We start from the raw sequence: 25657 nt of genomic DNA on the forward strand, positions 1-25657 counted from the left end.
GGAGGGGTAATTAGGGGAATTAGGTTAAGGGTGTTTGGTCACTAAAAGAAGGAAGAATGGGGTGTTTGAATTGAGTGTTCTAAGTATCAACTTAAAGTATCAGCCTTGCATTTTTGTAAACAAAATGAGGATTAGTTCTATGCAGGGGCGGATCCAGCCAGGTAAAATGGGCTGGGCTGGGCAAAATTAAAAGTGGGCTAAATTAGGGGTGGACTATTACCAAAAAAATTAGCAAATTTACATTATAAAAAAAAAATTCTTGTGAGCTGCCCTGGGCTTCAGCACAGGGCAGGTCACTAATAAATCCGCCTCTGGTTCTATGGCAAAACTAAAGAAGTTTCTCTTAGATGGCAAGATGCGTTTTTACTATTAGATCTTTGACTAATCTAATAATTATTTTATTAGGGTCTGTGTGGTACAGTTTTTGTTTTTAATTTTTAATTATCCTTCTAAAACTTTAAAAACAAAAACAAAAGACAATGTTGCACAACATTGAGAATTTTTATATAATATATATCTTTTGTTATACATCAAATATTTATATTATATAAAGAAAAATGCTATTGGTACACCTTTGTGTACACCTTGGGCTACATAAAGGTGTATCAATGACAAAAATCTCTCTGAGGCGCATAGAGGCGCGTGAGGCGCATGGAAAGACGCAGGGTATTTTTGTCATTGATACACCTTGTGTAGCCCAAGATGTACAAAAATGATGTACATGTAGCATGACTCTTATATACAACACTATATTAGATAAAATATCCTCAAATACCAAAAACTCTTAAATATCATGAAAAAAAATTCCACATTATTCCATCACGTCAAAAAGAATTTTGAGAAGGGGGGAATCATTGCCCGAAAGCATTAGCATGCGCCTTCAATCATGAAGAGGCTAAGACAGAGGGTGCATGATCGAGGACTATGTATATAGTGTTACTTTGTAGTTATTCATCGTAAAGGCATGCATTTTCTTGTCAATTTAGACATTTTGTTGCAAAAGTTAAAAGATTTAATAGAGAAATACCTAACAAGCATATAACTGTGTGTTCTCTATTATTGAGAATCTTCTTAAACAAATTACAAACTCTGTAAATCCATTTTTCACCCAGACAACCCTTTTCTCTAATTTGTGAGTTGAATTTTTTAGTTGGAAACTTGTGAGATGTAATACCCCAAGAGTCCATATAAGGGTAGTATATATCGAGAATAAGTAAGAAAGGAAACAACACTACCTGAATATCTTTTGAACTAAATATTGGCAAAAAACTCCCGGATTAAGCGTGTTTGAGCTGGGAAAGCTCAATAATGACCTCTTAGAAAATTCGTGTAATCCCATCAGGGTAAGTTGTTTTAGTTCTTCCTATCGCTCGATGCGGTAAGTTGTTCCGATCCTTCCTATCGCTAAATGTGGGACGTTACATGAAACGTATAATTTTCGAGTTAGAGATGGCATAAAATAGTTATATGATTAAATAATATGGGCTTTACTATGTTGCCCACTGTCGGGCAACATAGCATTTGCTTGGCAGTGAAGGGGGCACGGGCCCCATGCACGTGGGACCCGCGCCTACACATGGCCCCACGTGCATGGGGCTCGGGCCCCCCCTTTGCTGTCGGGCAAATGCTATGTTGCCCCGCAATGGGCAACATAGCATTGCCCCTAAATAATATATAACTTTTAAGTAATAGCATCCTATATTTGTGAAATAATAAATTGAAATGAAATATGAATGAAGTTTCATTATTAAATGACTATTTTACCCATGCATCAAGTCAATCCATTGCCGCTGCAGGATATGGTCAGAGTTACGACTTGCCAGCAACTCCGACATCGCCAACAACCAACTCACTGTTGACTATGGTGGTTGTTCATCTACCATGAGAGTTGTACTCCTAATTCTAGAAGTTTCTCCCTTGGTAGATAGTGGTGAGAATCGTCAGCAACTGAATGGGTCAAAGTCAAGTCGACGTGTAATGAATGGCTGAGACGGTGAGAGAGAGAGAGAAGAAATGGCATAAAATGAACTTCAATATCATGGATAAAAATAAAGTGCAACACTTTTAACCCCATCAAAATGAGAATAAATAATCCCACGAGAACGTGATATGATATCCCAAACATGAGATTATCATACCTCCTATTGGTTCATGTCCCAAACGGGCAATAGGTAGAAGGAATGATCCAAATTTGCCTTGGAAGTCAAAGAAGGAACCGTCCCGTCCATTTTATGCCTGATTCAATCGTGATCATAACAAAAAAGCACAACCCTAATCACCAGAAAGTAGACAAAAAGGACTCTTAATTGTGGAGCAACAAAGCGCGAAACAAATACCTAATTTTAGGCTTGGCATCTCCATTGCAGTGAATTAACAGTGGTATCCTCGGTACAATTTGATAGAATAATGGGCATCTCGTCTGAGATAACTCTACAGCTTATGGATAAATTATAAGCTCTACATGAATGGGCCATCATACAATAATCGTAGCCACAAAGTAGTAGGTACAACCATAATAAATACACTTTGCCATGTTGCTCTTTGATAGACAGGAGGAGAGTTTTTCCTAGACAACTATTATATAATACGATTTAACTAAAATTGGCCATCTGCTTTCCTTGGTGCATCAAACCTCTATACAAAAAAAGACCCCAAATTCATTTCACAAGAGAAATCACTATTGATTGCTCTCAAGTGGCGCTTCTCTTGCTTTATCTTCTTGATGGCGGACTTACTAAAGCTGGCTCAACGACCAGAAACAAATAATGAATTGGTTGAAAACTGGGTCTCCTCCATTTGGCCTTTTCTGGCCCTTGCCTTGTCGAGGCGTGCTCGTCTTACTGCCTCCTGGACGTGGCGATCGTGGTCCTTCAGCATCTGATCCACCTTGCCTGATGGAACTAGTGGTCCAGAGTAGTGAATTTTGTTGCCCTTCGATCCAGAACCAAACTGTAGCAATTCAAACCAAGAAAAATAAGTAAATAAATATAAAGTAGAAGCAAGAGCTTTATGATTACGATTCAGGATTCGTTTCCAACCCACTTCTCATAACTGACTGGTTGGCGTGTGTTTGTGTTTGTGGGAAATGAGGTGTGATATGATTGTACAGTAACCATCTCTGCTACTACTTACAAGAAGAGGATCTTTGCTAGCCTTCCTTCCTTCTTCATTTTGATGGGGACACGCTACACCCTGCACGTTAATCTTTTGATCCTGTTTTATCAAGGATTCAGAAGCTTCCTTGAAGGACCCAGGGAATCTGCCTATCAATTTCGGAACTTCTTGTCGATAAGTTCCAGATTTATCTATTGTATCATCAGACAATAAACTCCTCCTTGCCGCTACTAAACCAGACAGTGTTGATAAGTCGACCCCAGTTGAAATCTTTGGAGCCTCGTCCATGTTTTTCCCAGCCTTCAACCATGCAGCTCGGTTAACCAGTGGCCCTGAATGAGAGCCTCTCTTATGAAGATTGCCATGGGGATCCATACTTGCTTCTTCCACTGCTTGAGATGGTCTAGGAGGGTCAATTGGAAAGCCAGAAGCAACTTCTTCCTGATTAGGGTTGAACTTCTCACTCCGGCTCATTGAATTGGAATGACCTTGCCGTTTCTGCCACCATAATGCATCACTTTATTTATACTTGTAGCAGAAAAGTAGAACATACTCAAACTTAACAGAATAATGTGTGGGTAAGCAGAGTGGCAGAGAAGAGTCTGACACATTCACGATGGTACTGGTCATAGTCACAAGGATCTACGAGTATCAATAAGTATGCATGGATGTGCTCATGTCTAAACACAGATCAGAGTACTCAAAATGCTTTAGGGTATTAACAGCAAGAACAGAATCTACATACAAGAGGAACACTAAAAACTTCACCTATGGATGAGTAATTCCCTCAATATTTTACTGTTAAAAGGTGTTCTTATTCATCATAGTCAGTCCCAAATTCAAATGAAGGAAGAGGGTTGTGTAATTTAGTCAACAGTCAATGTAAAATTGCCGGTCTTTCCAACATAGATGCTAGACAAAGATGATTGGAGAACTAGAATCTATGAAACTGACTATGGAATTATGACTTATGATGATGATAACAAGAGGAACACTAACATTGACGACAAAACTTTACCTGCATGGATGAGGCCAACTCAGCATTGGCGTCTGGTGCTGGAACTGCTCGAGACTCTTGTGTTCCTCTCTTTTCGTGGTCATACCTGTGGCCCTTGTTTCCTGCTGCCGCTTTTCTACAGTTTCCAACAGTAACAAATTGTCAATATAGAAAATATGGCTACTCACTTTGTAGCAAAAGGGCTTGGAAATACAGAGCATAAGATGTACCAGAAATCAGATAAGAACTCATGATTATAGTGTGTAATGAAGGCTATTTTATCCAAGAATCTTAATTACCAAAAATAAATCAGTAGCCAAGAAGGATAATCTGGCAATGATTAGTTTCGAAATAATACAGATATTTAGAGGTGATTGTCAAATTAATGCACTGATGTCATACATGGTCTAAGCGTTGTGTGGCCATGTTTTCAACACCGTGACAACAGGTTAGCATAAAAAGGCAGTACAGCTACTAAAACAGTTCAAAGCATGAAATTTAGAAAGAGGAAAAATCCTCAAGATAGCAAATAATGTGACAGGCAGTATAGCTGGTTTGGAGGATACTTTGATTAATCTAAAATCAGAAAATGCACCTTCGAGCTTCTTCATCCCGTACTTTTGTGTCAAACTCTTTGCTAGGAGGATACTTCGGCAAGCTTGAAGGATCACAAGGCAGTGGTTTTGTTGTAAAGAACTGGAGAAAATAAACCCAGACATATCAAAGAAGTTCCCAAAAAGAAACAGACAAGTTTCACAATGAGAGAAATACAGGTCAAGGGAAAAAGTGGTTGTAATTTAGTAATATGAACCAGAAATGACTAAAATAGAGATATTTTGGTAAAAAAAAAAAATTCTCCAATGTAGGGCAAAGCTCTCAGAGCTCTAGACAAACAGTCACTTCATAGCATCCTAGAACTATTTCTAGGACATACCTTTTCTTCCCCTTGATAAATACATCTTTAGAGTTCATATCTACAGTTTACATTAGAATGCATAATAGTTCTTCACCAAATGCATGGTAGATATTGCTGGTTCATAAATTATGCTGAAAGCCTCAAACTTTTGAAGAGAGATAACACGACTTTGATTACAAGGCCAGTTCCATATGTGTTGGCACAGGCAACCATGCTTCTGTAGCAGAACGTTATCCTGGAAATACCAATGAGGGAAAGGGAGTGTACTAAGAAAGTCCCTTTGAATCTAGGAACATGTATTACAACCATGCAGCCTTTATTCTCAAATAACCTTTTTCTCTCTTTGTGCCCTGAGGGAGCACAATATCATGCCCTAAAACAGAAAGGCTAAAGGCCATACAGGTATGACAGGGATGCAGCATAAGCTTGCATGGCATACCACTTGGGCATTCAAGAATCCTATAGAAATATTTTGTCATATGAAGAGTCGTGCAATGTTCTAATGTCCTTGTGTAGCAAGAAATTATCTTGGATATTTTGGTAGAGAATTCTAATATTCTAGAAGACAATATCAATAATTGGATCAATTAGATTCTTATCATTAGTTAAAGATGTGGTAGGCTATACAAACTTCCCCTTCCTCTATTTGTAGAACCTTTCACTCATTTGAGAAACAAGCATTCTTTAAGTTCTGCCTACTTCACTCTCTAGCTTTCTTGTGCTTTCCATAGTCACTCACCATAGGCTTCTTTAGCACCAAAGAAGGTTTGGTTCTAGCTAGGGGTATAAATGGGTCCCAATTATCCCATTTAAAATTAAAACAAGCATATAAAAATGGGATATAAGCATGAGGCTTATTTGAATATTTATTAAAGCACGCATGTAAGTGGGGCTAATTAGGGCCCCATTTACATCCCTAGTTCTAGGTAAGTGTCATACAACTAACTTAGGAGAGTAATAGGGTCTTAACAATTGTTATCAAAGCTTGGCTGTGCGGGGCAAAGCTACAAGAAAGTGCATTATTGGACCTAGACAACACCACTGCCATCGAGGTGCTAGAGCTTACCTTAACAGGAGAGGGACACCCACACTTGATTAGAGAAGGGCAAGGCTGCAAGGATAACTCCCAAGATGTTATAGGGACTTTAGAAGGTACGATCATGAGGGTAGAGGTGGCTATGAGAGATGCTAAGGAGCATGCCTACATTCTAGAGCATGAGATAGAGTAGCATGTGTAGGAGCTTGGTGCTAGAGATGACCTGTCAAGCTCATCAAGAACAGTACAACTTCCAAGAGAAAGCGATAGTAATACTCAATAGTTTTAAACTCAGTTGGATGAGATGCACAAGAATTGGGTGGTAAGGAGGCACTCGCTTGAGGTCCTGTGGTGGGATAGAGAGATACCAAGGTGGAACTAATGATGCAATGCTATGGTGGCACATGCCTAGTAGTGGTGGCCCCATCCAAGTAAGACGAGTTGAAAAGGAAACTCAAGAGTCTTGGTGCAAAGGAAACTGAAAAACCTACAATAGAATGGGTCTATTGGGAGTACATCAAGGAGTTCTCATCCTTCAGACTCATACTTCAAAATAGAGCCCTCAACAAAGCTACTTTTCAACTTTATAGATGGATTAGTCGTGGGCACGACATGAGGTATGGCAAAGTAGAGTGCAAGATCTTGCTTTTGTCATTGCCAAACCATTAGTAGACTACACTAAGCCCAAGAGAGTATGGTATTGCCAATACCTCATGTCAAAGCACCATATAGAGTATGGTATTGCCAATGGTGTGGGAGACAAGGATTAGCGGCAAGGACACAAGTAGAGCCACAAGCCATCTGCTAGCATGGGTGCCCACAAGGGCAAAAGGTACTATTTGAAGGACTATTGAGTTCATGAGATTAAATAATATACTTAAGACCTCTCAAATAGATTATCGATGTAGAATTGGGTTGTGCTGCTGTTAGTGAAAATAATCCCAAATACCTAGCCAAAAGTGAAAGAAAAGAAAGCCATCCTGAGGAGAGAACAGTTCAACAGCTAATCAAGTGCCACCAAAGCAAATAAGTGGACAATAAGAAGACACTTAAGTTGGGTGCAAAGCCTCCACCAAGGAGTTAGATGAGGTGATTCACCATGGAGTAAGAGAGCTGCAAGGGCAGCCACAACGTGCAAGTTTTTGGACATCAAAGCAAAAGAAGAAGGCATGCAAGTAAACAAGCTAGGTGTAGCTAGTAGGTGACAGGCATACCACGGGATAACAAGGCTAAGTTGACTTGCTGCAAAGAATGTCACTAGGGAGGTCCACAGGTAGGCCAAGGATAGGAAGAAACGTCAACAGAAGGCTAGAAAAACAAGGCAGTCTACAATGCAAGGAGAATCACTTTCCAGTAAAGGCTCACTACTCAACACCACTAGAAACCTTCAACACTACAAAGATAGGAAGACGATATAAATGTCAGACAAATAGGTGGGGAGAGTGCCATGTCTCGACATATAGAGGCCAAAAGCCATGCAAGTGCCAACGGGCATGATGACAATGTGACATAAGGGGCTCTATGACACACCACTTAGGGACTGTTTGGTTGTGCTCATGAGAAGTCAGAAAAGTTTTTTTTTTTTTTAGAATAAAAGCAATCTTGTGGGTTTTTTGGTGTGATCAAAATTACAAAAGTGTTTTTACTGACAGCAAAAACTATTTTTCTGTTGTCAAGTAGAAATAGAAATTTGGAGCTTCTTGTCACAACCTTGGCTCTTCCAACTCAACCTGGCTGACAGTTAGCACTTCTCACCCTCTTAGTGATGGCTATGTCAAACTTCGCTCTTGGGAACACAAGAGGGGGAGAGAGAGAGAGAGAGAGAAGCCTTGCACTTGTATTACTTGTTGATAATGAAGTGAGTTACATAAAAGATCACCCTATATAGGCCTTCCACCTCCTCAATGAAGGGTGGCAATCAAATCCCTCTAACAGGTGAAAATGTTATAGACCATTCTACAACATTCTAGAAAATACAGGATACGCCTAGTCCACATAATAGTCTATGCAGTTGCCAGATAGGAATCTTATGGCCTCATCATCGTTTGGGGTTGGATGCTTTCATGGTGGGACATTCTTCTGTGAAACAAAAGCAAAAAATATAATTATTTTTAGACAAAATTACCTCCAATCAACATTTAAAATCGCAAACATTACTTATCAATTCATATTACATAAACACTTTTTGTGAATATCTTTCTTGGTAATTTTATTATTAAAATCACTTTTTTCAATCATTGGCCAAACACATATAATAACATTAAAAGCATTTGTCAAATGATCAGATCAAACACTAAACTGTTCTTCCTTAAAAGTGATTCTTCTACAGGTGCTTTTTACAAAAGTAATTATCATGACTGCAAAAATTTCACAACAATGCCAAATGGACACTTGGGCATTCTAAATCTCTTAGAAATATTTTGTCAAATAAACAATCACATAAGGTTCCAAATGTCCCCGTGTAGCAAGAGATATCTAGAACATTTTGGTAGAGAATTTCAGAAGCTGATATTTGCTGTTGGATCAAGCCATCAGCTAAGATGCTGGTAGACTATATATCTCCCCTCCCCTCATTTGTAATTCATCCTCCAATCCTTAGAGAAATAGAAGCATTCTCCAAGTTATGCCCACTTCTCTCTCTAGCTTGCTAGCTCTTTTCTTAGTTGCATGTGAAGCAGGAAGCACATTAGGTTAGGTACTTAGCTACAAAGAGGACTTGGTTCTAGCTAAGCATGGCAAGAGTTACTCAAAGGTGTAACTAAGTCATGACAATATGCTGGTGGGCTGGGTGCTGGTAGAAAATCTCAGGCTACACAGCATACAATGGGTCTAGATTTGAGAGTAGTCATTTGTGTTTGAGGGTAAAACTAATCATACAAAAGATAATTAACTCTCTATCTACTAGCTTAACCTTTTAGAAGAGATGGTGGTTAACAACTTAACATGGTATCAAACCAAACAAAGGTCCTGCATTCAAACCTCACCGATAACCTAATATTTAAATAATTACATGTGTCCAAACCAGTAATACAATAAAGCCTATCCACATGTGAGGGGGAGTGTTTGAGAGTAAAACTAATAATATGAAAGATAAAGTTAACTCTCTATCTACCATCTTAAGTTTTTAGATCAGATAGTGGTTACAAATTATGATATTTCGCTATTAGGGATAGGCATTCCGAAATGCCCTACAAGTGATTATATCTAGTTTCAACTTTTTAAGCACATTGTGGATTAGAATGTTAATAACTGCATCTCATGCAATCTAGATTCAACTTATGATTCCTTTGGATATCTATGTAGGATGTATGCAGTTAATAGTGGAAGATAATGCTCTGGTATTAGTTCAAGCTTTAAAAAAGAGAAAACTTAAAATGGCTTGTGCATTTAAACAGTGCAAGCTGGTGCAGGATACAAAATCAGTTTTCTATCTTGCCTTGAGTCTTTGGGCTGCTTCTCCAAGAGAAGTTGTACACCAAGACTAAAGTTTCAAAAACGCAGCTAAATTTCAGTAAGCCCTGATACCCACTCATTTTTCAATTGTCATAGCTCTTGAGGCAAGGTGCAGTGCTTTATCCTCAACTAACATGGTCAAGGCATATCCTATGAACTAGCCAAAATATGAGGGGCAAGAGGATGGAAAAATTCATTGTTGCAACTCCTCTGATCATATGGAAGGAGAGGAATCCTAGGCTCCTTCAAAATGACAAAAGCAACATCAACACAATCATTAAGGAGAGTGGAGATAATACCATAAGTCAGTTGCATGCCCACAAGCTATTAAAAGGACTTAAACCATTATGTTGTTGCAGCAGAAATGGAAGCTCCCAAGAGTTATATTTGTGTCTTCTGTTAGTTGATAAGAGAGTTTTGGTCTGGATGTTCTTCATCCAGAGCATAAAGTCGGTTTTTCTCAAGTGTCTGGCTTGTTCTTTTGCTCTGTCCTAGGACTCTGTGTTGTAAATGGTTCCCTTCTTGTGTTTTCTCAGAGGGCCTCCTTCCATTCACTTTGCTTGATTTGCTCCTTGCATGACATTTCATGTTTTCATCTTCCATATTTGCCTTATTTTTAAGGGGAAAAATAAATCAAAAAGGTAAACTACTCTTTTGTTTCTACGGATTAATGGCCATCATGCTGCAAGTTTCTAACAATGTGGGGCATAAGATCAAGCAGGTTATGTTCTCTGATCATGGACAGAAGAAAATAGAAAAAATACCTCAGTTCTTTATTGCTTAAGAATAATGACAATCTTTTGACTTAAACTTCCCTGTCTACACCTTAGTAAATGCATGAAAAACAGATTGGAGGAGACTTCAGGTTAACGGTTATAACTTTCCAAGAATGCAAGGTCTATCTTTTTCATATTAAGAGGTTCAGTCCCAGCTAGTGTCCAATTAATTTTCTGACATCTAGTGAGAGCTCTGTAGGCTAGGAAGCATTTGTTATCTGATAGGCATTTGACACAAATACTTCATGGTTACATGATAGGCAACATGAAAGTTCAGTGCAATAACTTCAGTTGAAGTTGGGGAATGCTTGCTTTTGTGTTTTGTGCTGGCGATTATAAATTCTAATGATAGATTGGCCTGTGCTCTTCTTTGACTTACTAACCTATACTTTTATGGTTAATTGTCAATTAAATTTAAATGGTTTTTACAGTCATGCAAGAATTACATATGATTGATGTAATAATGTAACTTTTGTGTGTTAGATGATGCTATATGTATGAATTAAATCATATCTTACATGTTGAATTAGTGTCTAGATATTTTTTTTAACCACACATTGCTAATAAAAAAATATAAAAAAGTTTTTACTACTATTATTTTATTGTTTTCTTTTTCGGCATAATCCCTGTCATGCCCATATCATCATTTTTTTCTTAAATCACAATATTCAGTGTTTCTATCCATATCTATGTCAGACGTCTATTTCTTCATCTCTAAGGCATAAATAATCCAAAACGGGATAAAGTCATTTCAAGCATGACAAAGAAAATTCATATATAGCGTAATCAAAATAACTTATGCGCATTCGACAGGACTCTAGGTTGATTTGTGTAGATTGCTGATTTCATTTTCTATAACATCATCATCATATCAAGCCTTAATCCCACTAGATTCAGCTATGTGAATTTTAGCCCAACAATCATCTCTACACATGGCCATATCTTGGTAAAACCTTTATAACTCATATTACATCATGGTATATGATTGTATCTTCCATAAAAAAAATCAGATTTCTATTCAGGCCTGAGGAAGGGAAGAGATGCTGGGATCAAATAGGGAAGATATATAATTGCTCAGCTGTAATAGAAAGGTAATCTTCAATGCAATTCTGGATGATCGCTTTTTTTAAGTTAGGTCATAATTCATACCTCATTTTTTAGGGCATAAGCCGCAGATCCACGATCAGCAGGATCAATCGAAAGTAGGATCTCCATAAGCCCTAACGCTGGTGCAGGAAAGTCCTTAAATGTTTCTAAAACACAACGCTTATAAGGTTGTTGGGGTTTGAAGATGGTAGCATGAGGCAACTTAGACTTTCTCCAGTATTCCTCAGAGGGTGAGCCACAAAGCTTGAAAATTTTATGTAACTGCTCAACCTACAAGCACAGAGTACAAACTTATAAACACCATTAGTTTCTTAAAAAGACAAGAACAAAGATAGGATAATGAAAGAAGTAGGCACTAGATAGGTAAATGCATCCAAGTGTTAAATGCATTCTGCAACACCATATAGCAAAACAATAGAATCCCACTGCCAACTATATGTTTTATCAAAGGAATGCTCAACTAGAGAGGGTTGTCTGGCTCTCTTTTTAGGAGCTGTTAAAATCCATCTCAATGTCAAAATAACAAAGGAAAAATAGGTTTCCAATAAACTTTCCATCAAATAGAATGATAGCAGAAGCTCAATTATCCTCCAATTATGGAATAAGGCCTGCTCCAGAAGAAAATAGAGGATAAAATAGAGTATAGAAGATATATAAGAACAACAAACAAATTTTCATCAGTGAAGCATGGAGAGTAAACCCCAGATTTTTAACAAAAAAGCTATAAGAATTAAGCCTAGGAAATTTAGAAGATGACATTCCTTCAAGGGGGTATTAGATAATCCAAAAAATTTAGGGATTTTTGGATATTAAAAATTATTTTTGAATTAATTGAAATTAGACCCAAAAGGTGGCTTAACAATAATTTGATGAATTATCGGGCTGCCAGAGGAACCCAAGAGACTGAAATGTGAATTCATGAAGAATTGGGCCTAAGTGTAATTTGTTAAAATTAATAAAATAGGCTAATTTCACTAAGTTAAGGAGTTAACTTTGAGCGCAAAATTCAATCAAACTAAATCAAATTGGGCCAAGCCCAATATTGGGCTTCATTTATGAGATTGGAATGAATCCAAGGGACCCAATTTCACAAGAAATCATCATGCAAATTAAGAGTTATTTGAACCCAAAGTTGGTTGAAACACACAAGGATTGAATCGAACCATTTGACAAAGTCTTACAAACAACATGGAAGAGAGTAACCCAACAATTTCGACATGTATTTCCAATAATCGACAATGAAATTACAGGAAGCTAAAAATGGCAACACAAACCTGGAAAACAGACCAAAAAACTCACGAAACATCACCTCAAATCCCCATGAATCTCTACAACCCTTCCAAATCAGTAATCAAACCAGTTTGGAAAGATTTCAGAATTGCCTTTGATCAAAAAGATAGAAATTCGGCCAGAATTGGCAAGAATTGTTGTTTGTATACAATGTATATATGTATATGTATGGAAACAAATTGAAAAAGAATGGCAACTTTGGGCTACAATAACAGAGCCTTTTCTTCGATATTGACACAAAGCAAGAAAAAGGTGAGAGTGAGTTTGAGAAAGTTTGGAGAGGTTTTGGCTGCAAAACCAGTCGCTGATGGATTGGTTATCTACAGCAAAGCAGCAGCAAGCTCCAGCGACTGTTTTCGGGCATGTAGCGATCAACACTTAGGCAGCGCATGGCATCTGAGAGGTGGTTGGAGCTGATTGCAATGGTCGGAGGGTCATCCCCAGCGAACTTGCAACGCAGCAACAACAATGAAAGGTGCTATTCCCAACTGCTTGCCATGGTGCAGGGAGACGGGCAGCGGTCAATGACGGTGTACGATGGGTCCAGTGAGCACAACAGCAGCGACGACAGTGACAGCATGGTCGAAGGCTGGTTGGCGGCAAGGAACACTGACTAAGAAGAAGGGTTCGTGAGTGTCAATTTTCAAAAGTGTGGGACTTTCATAAGGTGACACTTCTACCTAACTTTCATGTTATTGCACCTAGACCCATAATGTCCTGTTTATTATGCATATGCTCTCCATTTTCTGTCAAATTGCATCAGTACCCTGCAATTTACATTTTATTATGCATGAGACCATTCAATTGGAATAAATTGCACTTAGCCCTGAAATTTATGCAGAAATGTGAAGTTTATGATTGTTGCATTAAAACCTGTTTTAGTCGCACACATGCATATATGGCCATATCATTGCACTTTATGAGTTGGCAGATAAACGAGGGGATACATTATTATCAAAGGACGACAGTTCACCCTAAACCAAATGGCATAGGTTCAATTGATAAATAATAAACGACGATTATCACCTTGTTGGTCGTAAAGGGTGTAAGTAGTTTATGCATATCATGTATTTGTTCATATGCATGAAAAATCATTTCCAAAGTGTCACTTGGTGGTTCATCACCAAATTCAACATATTCAAACATGTCACAAGTGATCTGAGCACATCAAAATGGAAAGATAAAATGTCAAGTAGGAGATAAAATCTTTGTATTTATGTTTCCATACTTTAAATTTTCCCACAATGCCATTAGTTTCATTTATTTGACTGGACCTGAATTTGGGGCGTAACAATAACTTGGTTATTTAAATTTAGTGTCAAATTTTTTGTTATGGGTATCTCAATTAGGCTTGATTTGGACTATATTCCGTGCTATGCTCTGTATTTATTGCTTAATTTTTCTAGGATTTTGTTTAAATTGCCAGTTCTAGGTAATAGGATTTTTGTGAAAATGGAGTATTTTTTGAGGCTTGGGTGCAATTTTTGAAAAAAAAAAAAATCCCTAATTTTTTGGCAATGAAGCATCAAAAAGCGGGGTGTTATAGAGAGTCAAGAGTCTTGAGGGATTCTTCAGTGAGGCAAAATAAGGAACTTCTCCCCAAGCTTAAATAATGAAATTCAAAGACCTTGTGGTATTTACTTGATAAAAGGGCCACTAAATTTTGCTATAACACCTTGAAAGGAGTAAAGGCAAAGAATCTATAAATGGAGTATTTAGATACTTGTTATGGAGATCAATTGTTGAAAATGGTCTAAGCCATTTCACCCATGGAGTTAGGATGTTAACAAAATGGATTTATCACTCTTTCCAGTTTCCTTCAGTGGTGTCCTCGGGAATCCAACTTCACATCAAAGATTGAAGAACTAGAAAGTCATATTAGTAAATTATACTTCTCTTCTTGCTTCCAGGTTGCATCAATAGAGGCTTAGCTGAAGTGATATAATGGTTTCAGCATCCAGCAACACCAGATATTTCCAGAAAGATTGTCCACTTGGCAGTTTGCAGGTCACTGCCAGAAGTTCATTACCATGCATGTGCTAATAGAGCACAAATGTGGATGACAATGGTGATGCCACCTACACTGATCAGTTTTTTTGGAGTCGTGGAGTTGAGCTTGCCCAAATAACAGGCTTTGTGTGAGCAAAACAATTCCCTTTTGTATTTCTGGGATATTTTGGAAGGAGACTGACCTGAAGGCATTTCACTAGCCTCTCCTTGAAAGTACATTGGTTTCATTTGTTTTCATTTTCTTTGTATAGGATTACCCATTTTTTGGCAGTTTCTTTTGGAAAACATAATAATTTATCCAACAAAAACTTGGTTCTCAAAAAAGGAAAAGTTTGGACTTGACAGATCAAAGATATTTAGATATCAGGCTTCAGCAAGCACCGAAGGAAAAGGGTGCTTCTGATTTTTATTTTTTTATGAGTACAACAATAAGGTGGTTTTAATTATTAACATTTTCCAATTCTAAACTCTATTATGATACTATAAACAAGAAATTGGTAATGGCTTCCACTATTGCAGCCTAAGATCACATATATTATCAGGAGTCTTTTTTCCTCCTATTGTAAATTCCTTGTATGCCTATGTCTGTGTTCCCACACAGCGTGTGTGTGTGTGTGTGTGTGTGTTTTGTTTGAATCCAAGAAAAGACCAAGAAGAATTAGTCATTGCACAGCAAGAGATTAGGCACACAGCAAACCCCTCTATATGTCCACTAGAATCAGATAGGAGAATTATGTTCTCCATAAAATAAAGGCCAGTTTAGATTAAGTCATAATATTAAATTTAAAGGACTTATTTATTAGAAAAAAAAAAGATAAAACTAAATGATGAAATGAACTTGACTGATAAGTCATATCTATCCTCAGTTTTTGGGTATCATACTATCATGCAACAGTCACAGGTTTGACTTTGGATATAGGATACACTAATTCAGAATTTTAAAAAAAAAAACTATGTATAGTAGGTGGGATAATCTATCACATATTCAAGCCAGAACAAAGCGATACCACTGTCATTACGGTGTGATAGCAAATCATTTATCAAGAACATATATAACGTTCACAAACTAATATCACCGAGCAGAAAACACAAGCAGGCAGTTGACCGTGAATAAAACTTGCACAAGTGTGGCATAAATCATAAAGAGATCAGTATTTCAATTTACTTTCAAGGAAAAAAATTTCATATTGCTTCCATCAGAACAACTGGAACAATTCCACTTGCTTAGCGGAAACAAACAAAACTTTACTTGAAAATCTAAATTCCAATATTTCCATCAAAAGATTCTGAGACACATGGAAACATTAAGGGGTTGTTTAGTTGTGGAAAATGATTTCCAGTTTTTATCTCCAATTTTCTATAAAATCTCTAGTTTTCATTTTCCATAGAAAATTTGCAGAATGTGTTCAAATGTTAGAAATACAGAAAATCATTTCTAATTTAGAAAATCAAAACAAATGTTCAAAAAAAAGAGAGGTGTTTTAATTTTGTTATGTAACTTGTGTTAGAGAATGAGATGAAGATAATTTGGGGAATTTTTTTGGAAAATCATGCTTTCCAAATCTCCAAATTAACAAGGAAAACTCATTTTAGTAGCTTTCCAAGTTTAGTTTAATTTTGGAAAACCATGTTTTTCCAAATCTCCATTTTCCTTTTGAAAAATTTTGGTATTTTAACAAGTCTTCTAGTTTTCCATTTTCTGTGGAGTAATTTTTTGGAAAACTGAGGCCATTTTCAACAACTGAACAGCCCCTAAGACACACCAAAATAATTACTTGTTTTTTTATGATATGAGGACAGATACGAATTCAATACAAGAATATATTTGAGAATAGGAAAAAAAATTTGAGACGTGCCTTAAAAAGGTTGACAAAATGTTAAGTAGATAAGAAATATAGAATAGAAGATAAATTGGGGATTATTTATTCTCGTTCCTTGTTATTGCGAGTGGGTCCCTTTATATATAAATGTAATCGTTAATTTTTCTTTTTATCCTACTACAGTACTACTAATTAGAATCTACAATTTCTATGAACAATATTCCAAAAGTAAGTACAAATTTTGACTACAGGTTCTTAGTATTGAATTTTATTCTGTGTTGTTGAGGGGGAAAAACACAAATTAACCATGTCTCACTAAGTACCTCTGAAACGTTGAAATTTGTTAGCATTTGCTTACAAATTATGTCTGTTATCTTTGTAAATTTTAATTAGATGGAATTTTATTCATATTTAATGCGTAGGCACTTGTGATCTATAGAATTATTTTTAAATGGGTGGAACTTACATTTGAAGTATATAATTGTGAGACCTTTATGGGGATAGACATATATACTTCAAAAAGAACTATTCCATTATTCAGTCATTAAGATTATACAACATTTTTACAAATATAGTTTCTAATACCAAATGTCTCAATGCTTCCAATTCTTTTACCATTTCCCTAAAAGCTCCAAAACATTTCTGCTTCAGAGCAAACTAAAACAACGCATTGAAATAAAAGTCGATCCTTGTTTATTTGCATGTCACAAAGCAAACACAATTAACACTAGTTTCAAACCAAGAATCTAATTGAAGCTTGCAAGCAATATAAACAGTTGTAACTTGCAATTCTTTTGAACTGGTATTCAGTGACGAGAAATTACCAAATTAGCTGCACCAATTAGCATTTATAGAAAATTAGAGACAGGACAAAGCCATCAAGGATTCATCTTTCACTGAATTGTATCTAATAAAATGATACCTCTGTTCTCCCAGGCATAATAGGCTTGCCGGCATATAACTCTGCAAGGATGCAACCAGTACTCCACAAGTCCACAGCAGTCCCATAATGAGTAGCACCAAGTAGAAGCTCTGGTGGTCGGTACCACAAAGTCACAACACGGCTTGTCAGGATTTGACTTTGATGAGGATCATAAAAACTTGCTAGACCAAAGTCTGCAATCTTCAAAATGCCATTATTGTCAATTAGAAGGTTGGAGCCTTTTATATCGCGATGGAGAACACCGCGATTATGACAATGATCAAGTCCACATAAAAGTTGCTGCATGTAACACTTAACCTGCAAACGAGCAGAAAAAATCTCAGGTCTGAAAGTAAACATGTATATGATAGGGTAACTTCAACTAGAACCCTAAGGCTTGGCACATAGGCACATGGATTTATATGGTTCCAGAAATATCCACCCAGATTTCTAGACCTCAGGAACATACTACAACCCGAAATAACGATCTAATCATGCCTACCCCATTCATAACACAAAAGTAGCATACTAACATACCTCATACCTATTCCTGTACCTAGCACTTGGTAATGATGGTCTGGGAAATAGGTGGCAGGCTGAAGCAATTGAGCATTCTGCCTTCAGGTTAACTATAAAAAATGGTAACTATGCCCAGGACCTCTCTCTCTCTCTCTCTCTCTCACACACACACACACACAACATTTCCCAGATACAACTGACACTAATAAATTTTCTTCTTTTCTTTTAAGTCCATTCTTCTGTACAACATAGTCATCAGAGACCAAAAAAAGGAAATGAATGCATAGATTTGCATGATATAAGGTTCATATGTTCCTTCTATACACATATATTTACAATAAATTCATAACAAACCAATATTTTTTGAAAGACAAGTAAAACATTAAAATACAAATAAAATAGAGCTTAATATTTAAGCAGACGTCTCAAAGAGAAATGAGAATATAAGTCAATTAATACCTAAATCACTCTCCTTAATGCGGTGACAGGGGAATTAAGAAATTTAGAGATATTCCCAATTCAGAATATCCATTTGGTGAAGTGAAACCCATATAGAGAAACAAGGAAAGAGACAGATGACCAGCATATAATGAATAATCAAAAGAGATACTGTATTGGTATGACAACAATTCATGAAAAAATATTAGAAATTTTAGGCAAATAACATCATTCAACAGAAGTTTATAACTTAAAATAAATGAAAAATAAAAAATATGATATTAAAGTGACTTAACTGAAAGGTCTTTACAGATAAAGTGTCGAAACATTTTTATAGTGACTAAAATAGCGACAGACAACAATGGAGATAATATTGAGGAATCTAAAATTTTAAAGAACAAATCTGAATATACAGTAAGGTGGGAAGCAATGTAGTTTTCTTATCTATTGAAAGGTTAAAAACTATGACTTACATCTTGTTTTGACAGCTGTAAATGAAAAGTAACATAGGCATCCAAATGTCAACTTTGAAACTAGTGTGTTCACATGCTGAAATGTCAAAATCTTAGGCGGTCTTGGTTAGATACCCCATATGACAAAAATATTAGTTAAAGAACCTAGAAACAATATTAATTTGAGTCTAGTTTGTGTTTAAACAAGTAATGATACTTTTAAAAGGTAACCTAATCTCCTTGGGCAGACAGAAGATGCTGACATAGCAAGGTCCGAACACTGATGTATCACGCTATTTCATTATTTCTTTTAACAACCAGACACTCTTCAACATTGGATTCATGTTTTGGCTGATTAGACACATGTTTTAAAAAAATTAAAAATATAACTTAGAATATGGAGAAGTGATATTTTACTAACATTTAAATGTATTGTTAATGTAAGAAATGAAGAACTATTGCTGTTATATATACACACACAAAATATGCATTTATTTATTATCATCACACTGCCATATGGGCTATCTAAGAAATTCTGTCCACGTGACATTGTTGCACTATATCAATGTTCTTCAATATATTTTCTTCACACTCTACACCAGATACAATAGCATACAATATGTAAAAGCAATGTATGTATGGTTGGGGAGGTTTTAGGAATGTATGATATGTTTACAGCAGTATGAGATAATATGTGAGTACAAAAGTAGTAAAAACAACCGTTACAGCTGGTAAACAAAATAACCTTGACTACCTGTGGTTCAGTAAACTTAAGACCAGGATGTGAAGCAAGCCCTGCCAGATCATGCTCCATGTACTCAAAAACAAGGTACAAGCTGCAAGACATCCTTGATGTAACCAGACCTTCCAACTTTATAATATTTGGATGGTCAAGCCTACGCAGAATGTGAATTTCCCTTGCCATGAAGCGGACACTCTCAGGTTCCAAGTTGTCAAACCTCACTTTCTTCAAGGCAACAACCTTCCCTTGATCAACATCGCGAGCCCGGTACACATTACTATAAGTGCCCTGGCCAATCTGAGAAAAAGATGAATTTTAGACTAAGAAATCAAACTGACAGAGGTAATATGGACATCACAACATAAACAAATGACAATGACAATGTACACAAATGACAATTCATACACAGAATATGTAGTGTTTATGGACATCACAACATACACAAATGACAATTCATACACAGATGACTTCAATGTACTTTTTCTGGTTATTATACTCAGGGTAGGTTCTGCGAGTAAAAGGTTTGTAGCATTTGAATAGCTGCATCATTGTGCATCATTGTTCCTCTCGTGGAGTATCAGAAGGAAATAGCAAACCATATCCTGAACAGTTATTCACTTATCTTCTCAGATCTTTTTTTATTTATATTCAATAAGATATGAAGTTCTATTAATTATCCAAGGACCACAAAAAACAGGAGGTTCCAAGTGTTTTACTTTGCTTTGTTTCTTGTGCACACAAGCATCATGGGTTGCAGTAATTTGGCACCACATACTGCATTATGTTACCTACAGACATTTTGTTCAAAAGTTCACCAAAAAAAAAAAAAAAAAGCAAGAAGTTTCCATGGGGGCAAGACAAGATGGGTAATATAACGCACAATTTTGTCCAAAGAATGATAGAACAAGCAAAGACAATCAACAAAGCCAAAACTCTCAATGAGTTATCAATGAAATATGATTGCACTGAACCTGTCATATTTGAGCTAATAATTACCCATTGTTTCTGCAGGAAATTTTTCAGATTACAGTTCTAAACTTCATATTTCTAGTTCCCTACTAACAGATTGCTGTCATTAGACTTTCTTTAGAATTCAAGAGGTTTAGGGGAAATGAGATTTGATCCTTTGTGTGGTTGATGGTAATCAAGGAGATAGATTAGGTAAGAAAACTAGTAGCAAGGATAACTTAGAAGCATCAGGAGAGGGGTATGGAATTCAAGGATTAGAAGTGGTATCATCTGCAAATGCAAATGAAATACTTCTCTTTTTAGGTATCAGATATCCAGTAAAATTAGACATGTAGTGCTTCTCCACTTGGAACAATTCATTGCAACCAGAATAAACAAGATTAGAAAGGCCTTTAAGTAGTTAATAAGCCTCTCTTTTTAATTGCTTGACAGTTCTAAGGGTTATTGTAGAGATAATTGGTTGGCTGTTAAGGTCGATTTTAGGATTGAAAAGTAGCTTTGAAACTTGAGTTGTGTTGTATAAGGCAGTGCAAAAAGTAGATAGAAGGAAAAAGGAAGCCTACTGACACAAGAACAACAACAGGACATCAAGCCTTAATTCCACAAAGTGAGGTTGGCTACATGAATTCTAACTACCAATCATGTCCATCCATGGTCATATCATTTGTGGGGCTCTTATAACTCATATAATAACAAAGAGTTTCCGCCAAGTTTTTCTTGGTCTTCTTGTACTTCTTCTGGTTAAAAATTGTTCAATTCCATCCACTCTTCTTGCAGTACCCTCTATTGGTCTTCTTCTCACATAACCAAATCATCTTAACCATGTCTCACATATAACTTCAATAAGAACCACTCCAACCTTGTTACAAATAACCTCATTTTAAGTCCTATCTATTCTTGTATGGCTGCACATCCATCATAACATCTTCATCTCCGTTTTGCTTATTTTGCACATGTTGGTTCTTTACTACCCAAGAATAGTACCATATAGCAAAGCTGAAATTATAGTCATTCTATAAAATTTTCTTTTTACCTTTAATGGAATTTTACTCACATAAAACTTCAAATGCATTTTTCTATTTTAACCATCCTCTTAATTTTATAAGTAACATCCTCATTAAACAGAGATGCTTTAAGATAAAAAAAATTTGGATAAGTGCTTGAAACAGAATAACTCTTCCGCTAAGCCCCATGAATTTCTTTCTGTATTGAAAATCAGACCTTTATCCAGGTGTGTCCTACTTAATTAGATTCACTCCCTCTACACGTCTCCTCTCATTCTAGACTAGTATTTTAAAAAAGGAAAATCATGACTTCTGCTTTCCATAAGCAAAAACATTTTATATAACCACATGACTGGAACACTAATCGAACTCACAACAGGCACTCATATAGTTTTTTTTTTTTTTTTCCCTTTTCTAATAGGGAATATCATCATAATATTAATCCACTGGGCAATGAAGCTTCACAAGGTGCTAGAAACATTTGCCAAAAAAGGGTAAACAAAAGTCACAGAGATCATAAACAATAAACACCACCAAAAACAAAATACAATCTTCATTGTGGATTGGTGCAACAATTTCCTAAACGATCCTATCTTGTGGTAATTCTTGCACCACTAAACAAATGCCAGCTAGCTTAGCGAGTAACCCATGTTTAATGTTTAAGCATATGCTCGGACTGAAGTCTGCTAGAGAAATGGAACTCTCTCTTTATCCCCTCCCACTAGCCAATTCCAAGATAAAGCTTATAAGCTCAAAGAAATAGCATCTCCTAACACGAATTTAATGACTGTTTGTTTTCTTGAAATTATGATTTGGATAATATAAAAGCCTCCATAAGTGATTGAATCACTCTTCTACAGAATTTGCTATTCCTTGCAAAAGATCAAATTTGAACTGTTGAACTTTCCTGACAACATCCATAAGATGTCACTGGAAAACTGGATGATAGGACCACCTCAATTTCATCATATTTGATGCTATCATACTAAATTGGTAAACCCCTGCTACCTTTCATATACACACACAAAATGTAAATGGAAAATTGGATGATAAGACCACCTCAATTTTACTATATATGACACTTCATACTTAAATGGTGCCCCCCTGCTACCTTTCTTATGTGTGTGGGTATAATAATATGATCCAATTTCCTTAGATGATTGGTATCAATATTAGAACACTTCAAAACTCCAAAACTTGCAATCAAAAACTTTTAGAAGTACCCCCAAACTTTACTCTTTGAAGTTCTGTCAGAAGTCCTAATAATTCTTTAAAGCTAAAGATTTACAAAAATGATCCGTACTCATCTATAATAGTGTGATTATTTAGTCAATTTTTGAAGTGTCTAATGAGCAAACATTCATCCTATCAACTTCATAATTAGTGAGTTCAGTGTTAATTACTTCCAGCAAGAAGTTACATTATCAAATTAGCTAATAAGAAGAATCATGTGAAAAAAGAGGATCTGAGCTAAGGGGCTCAAAAGAAGAAAACCAACAGACAACCACAAATTATAAACAAACATGTGCATTTTATGAGTAAACAATCGATGTAATTTAAGAACGAAAATGTAGAGAAGTTAGTCACATACTTTGTCCAGCTTCTCAAAAGAATCAGCCCGCCTCGGTATCCATCCCCTGATAGCTTCACCAGCCACAGCTGCCAGCCACGGAGGCCATCCTGCAGCAACCTGCTCCCCTTCCATAGCTCTCGGGATGCTGCCTATCCCGGGATGGTGAGCCGCGACCACATATTCAGCCTTTTCCCTCTTCCTCTCAAAAGCCTCACCTTGCAACCGAACTAATCCATTAGCCTGCTTATCTATCAACATTACCCTCCCATCACCACCATCAGACCGATCCTTAGCTCTATATCCGTCTTCTCTTCTAGAGGAAGTCACTCTTGGTACCCTCAATTCCGAGGAGGCCTTACTAGAAACCCTCTCCCTCGGACTCTCCCTACTATCGTCAATAGCAGAGGCCTTACAACAAAAACAACCCATTATACACGGAACTTAGAACACAAAAGCACCTTCACGTTGAAAACTTTTCACCAGTTGGCCCCTTTATTTCCGCAAGCTCCTCCTCTTCCATGTCCTCCACAACCAAACTCAATTAAAGAATCACGTCCTCCCGATCCAAGATTTAACTCGCACATTACCAAACCTACAATAAAGTGCAGTTATATCGACTAATTTAACAGCCGCGAAACTTGATTGCAGACAGCTAATCGAGACCCTACGGATCAGCGGCCGCGACTGGGAGGAGTTCAAGTGAGCTGTACCTGGGTGAATTGATTGAGCAAAGCCTCGTTGGGACGGGCGTGAAATGGAGAACTACGGGGACGGAGTGATCTCGGCGGGGGCTTGGCTTGGAATGTGGATAGAGAGAGAAAGGCCTGGACTGGATCTAGGGCACTGAGAGGGAGAGAGAGTAAATTGTGTAGGAAGGTGTGAAAAATGTCTCCACATTTACATGTATCTGACTGCATCTGCAGCAGCAACAGCAGCAGCAGCAGCAGCAGCTTTTTATTTAAGAGAGAGAGAGAGAGAGAGAGAGGCCCCATGTATAGTATGTGTATTGCGACATTCTTCTTCCAATGTAAATGCATCACCACACGCATCTGCATAAGTGTACTCCACCTCAAATGTCTGTAATTATTTTTTTTACTTTTTTTTTTAATGTTAATGAATGACTCTCTATTTAGAAAACCCACCCACCCACCACCAGACCAGACCAGCTCGACAGCTTTTTGCCCAATTCCATTACTGTTCTTTCTTATAATAATCATTATTATTATTAAGATTTGTCTTAGACCCTCTTCTTTATATTCTATTTAAAAACAATATATATATATATATATTATTAACCAAACTATCCAGACTTTCTCTCCCCTCTCATAGTCAAAATCCCAATCATTGATGGGGTGGGGTCACTTGAACCCTAATAATAAACTAGGTTTTACGCTGAAGAAAGGGCAGGATTTTGGAGTAAATGGGACTGTGGACTTGACGGTGAAGTTGAAATCAAACTTCCAAAACTCCTCTAAACGAGCAAACGGCTTCTTAATCACTTCATCGTCATCATCCATTAACAAAAACAGAGATATATACGGTCGTGTGATGCAACCATAAAATATTATTAGAATAATAAGAGTATTAAAGGTTCAACTACTTGTAAAAATAGAATTATGGTGTACCTTATCATTCCTTCAAAAATTCCATCTCCATTACATAAAAGGAAATTCACAATAAGAGTAGTCATTTTTGAAAAATTCACTTTAAATATATATAAATTGTGATCATATCTAAGTTTATTCGATGAACAAAATAAAAAAAATGTTATCTTAATATAGTCAAATAATATTTTAATTTTATGAATCATGTTAACTTTATCCCTCTTGAGAGATGTAATTCGTGTTTTATGCTTGTGCAAGAACTAAGTTAAAAATATTTTAAATAAATATATCCATTTTATGGTAATTGACAATTGTAATTTGATTTTTAAAAGTTTGGGTAAAATTTAAATAAATATAAATTTTAATTTAGTGATAAAATAAGTTTATTTTAAATTAGAGTTTATAAGTTCAAATATTGTTCATATAGTTGATTTTTTTAAGAAAAATAAAGAATATTAAAGGTATTTGATGAATAAGCAAAGTTTGATAATTTTTTATTTTTAAAAGAAAAAATATTAGAAAGCATTTTAAAAATAACCAAAGTTGGGCAACTTCATATTTAATCATTCGCATATATAATAAAATAAATTAAAAGAGTTATTATAGTGGATATTTTTATAATAAATTTAATAATTAATGTGTCATAAATAAAAAATACTAAAAATTTAATTAAGTTTAAAAAATTAAAATAATTTTAAGTTAAAAATTAATGAAAATCAAAATTATCTTCGGGTGATAGACCTAAAATGTCTCTTAGAGACTGGTAGAAGAAACAGGAGACTATCATCCATCAAGTCTTTCAAAAAGTCTAACAAATTTTAAGAAATTGTAAAATTTAAAATTTTGTCATATAAATATTTTTTTAATTAAGAGATTTTGAATATATTTTTTATAATTTTAATATATTTGACAATT

At 36.1% G+C, this 25657-nt stretch overlaps 1 protein-coding gene across 1 annotated transcript; it reads right to left on the minus strand.

Moving 5' to 3' along the window:
* Nucleotides 1-2326: 2326 nt before the first annotated feature.
* On the minus strand, nucleotides 2327-24097 carry LOC127811500 (probable serine/threonine-protein kinase At1g54610). Its single transcript, XM_052351423.1, has 9 exons — nucleotides 23849-24097; nucleotides 23157-23730; nucleotides 19605-19889; nucleotides 17442-17759; nucleotides 11442-11669; nucleotides 4707-4807; nucleotides 4133-4247; nucleotides 3133-3612; nucleotides 2327-2949 (listed from the first exon to the last, which is right to left on the minus strand). Exons 2-9 carry the CDS (start codon nucleotides 23565-23567, stop codon nucleotides 2746-2748), a joined length of 2142 nt encoding a protein of 713 aa, XP_052207383.1. The 5' UTR covers nucleotides 23568-23730; nucleotides 23849-24097; the 3' UTR covers nucleotides 2327-2745.
* Nucleotides 24098-25657: the final 1560 nt, after the last annotated feature.

The sequence above is a fragment of the Diospyros lotus genome, chromosome 10, assembly GCF_014633365.1.
Source record: "Diospyros lotus cultivar Yz01 chromosome 10, ASM1463336v1, whole genome shotgun sequence".
Classification (NCBI taxonomy): Eukaryota; Viridiplantae; Streptophyta; class Magnoliopsida; order Ericales; family Ebenaceae; genus Diospyros; species Diospyros lotus.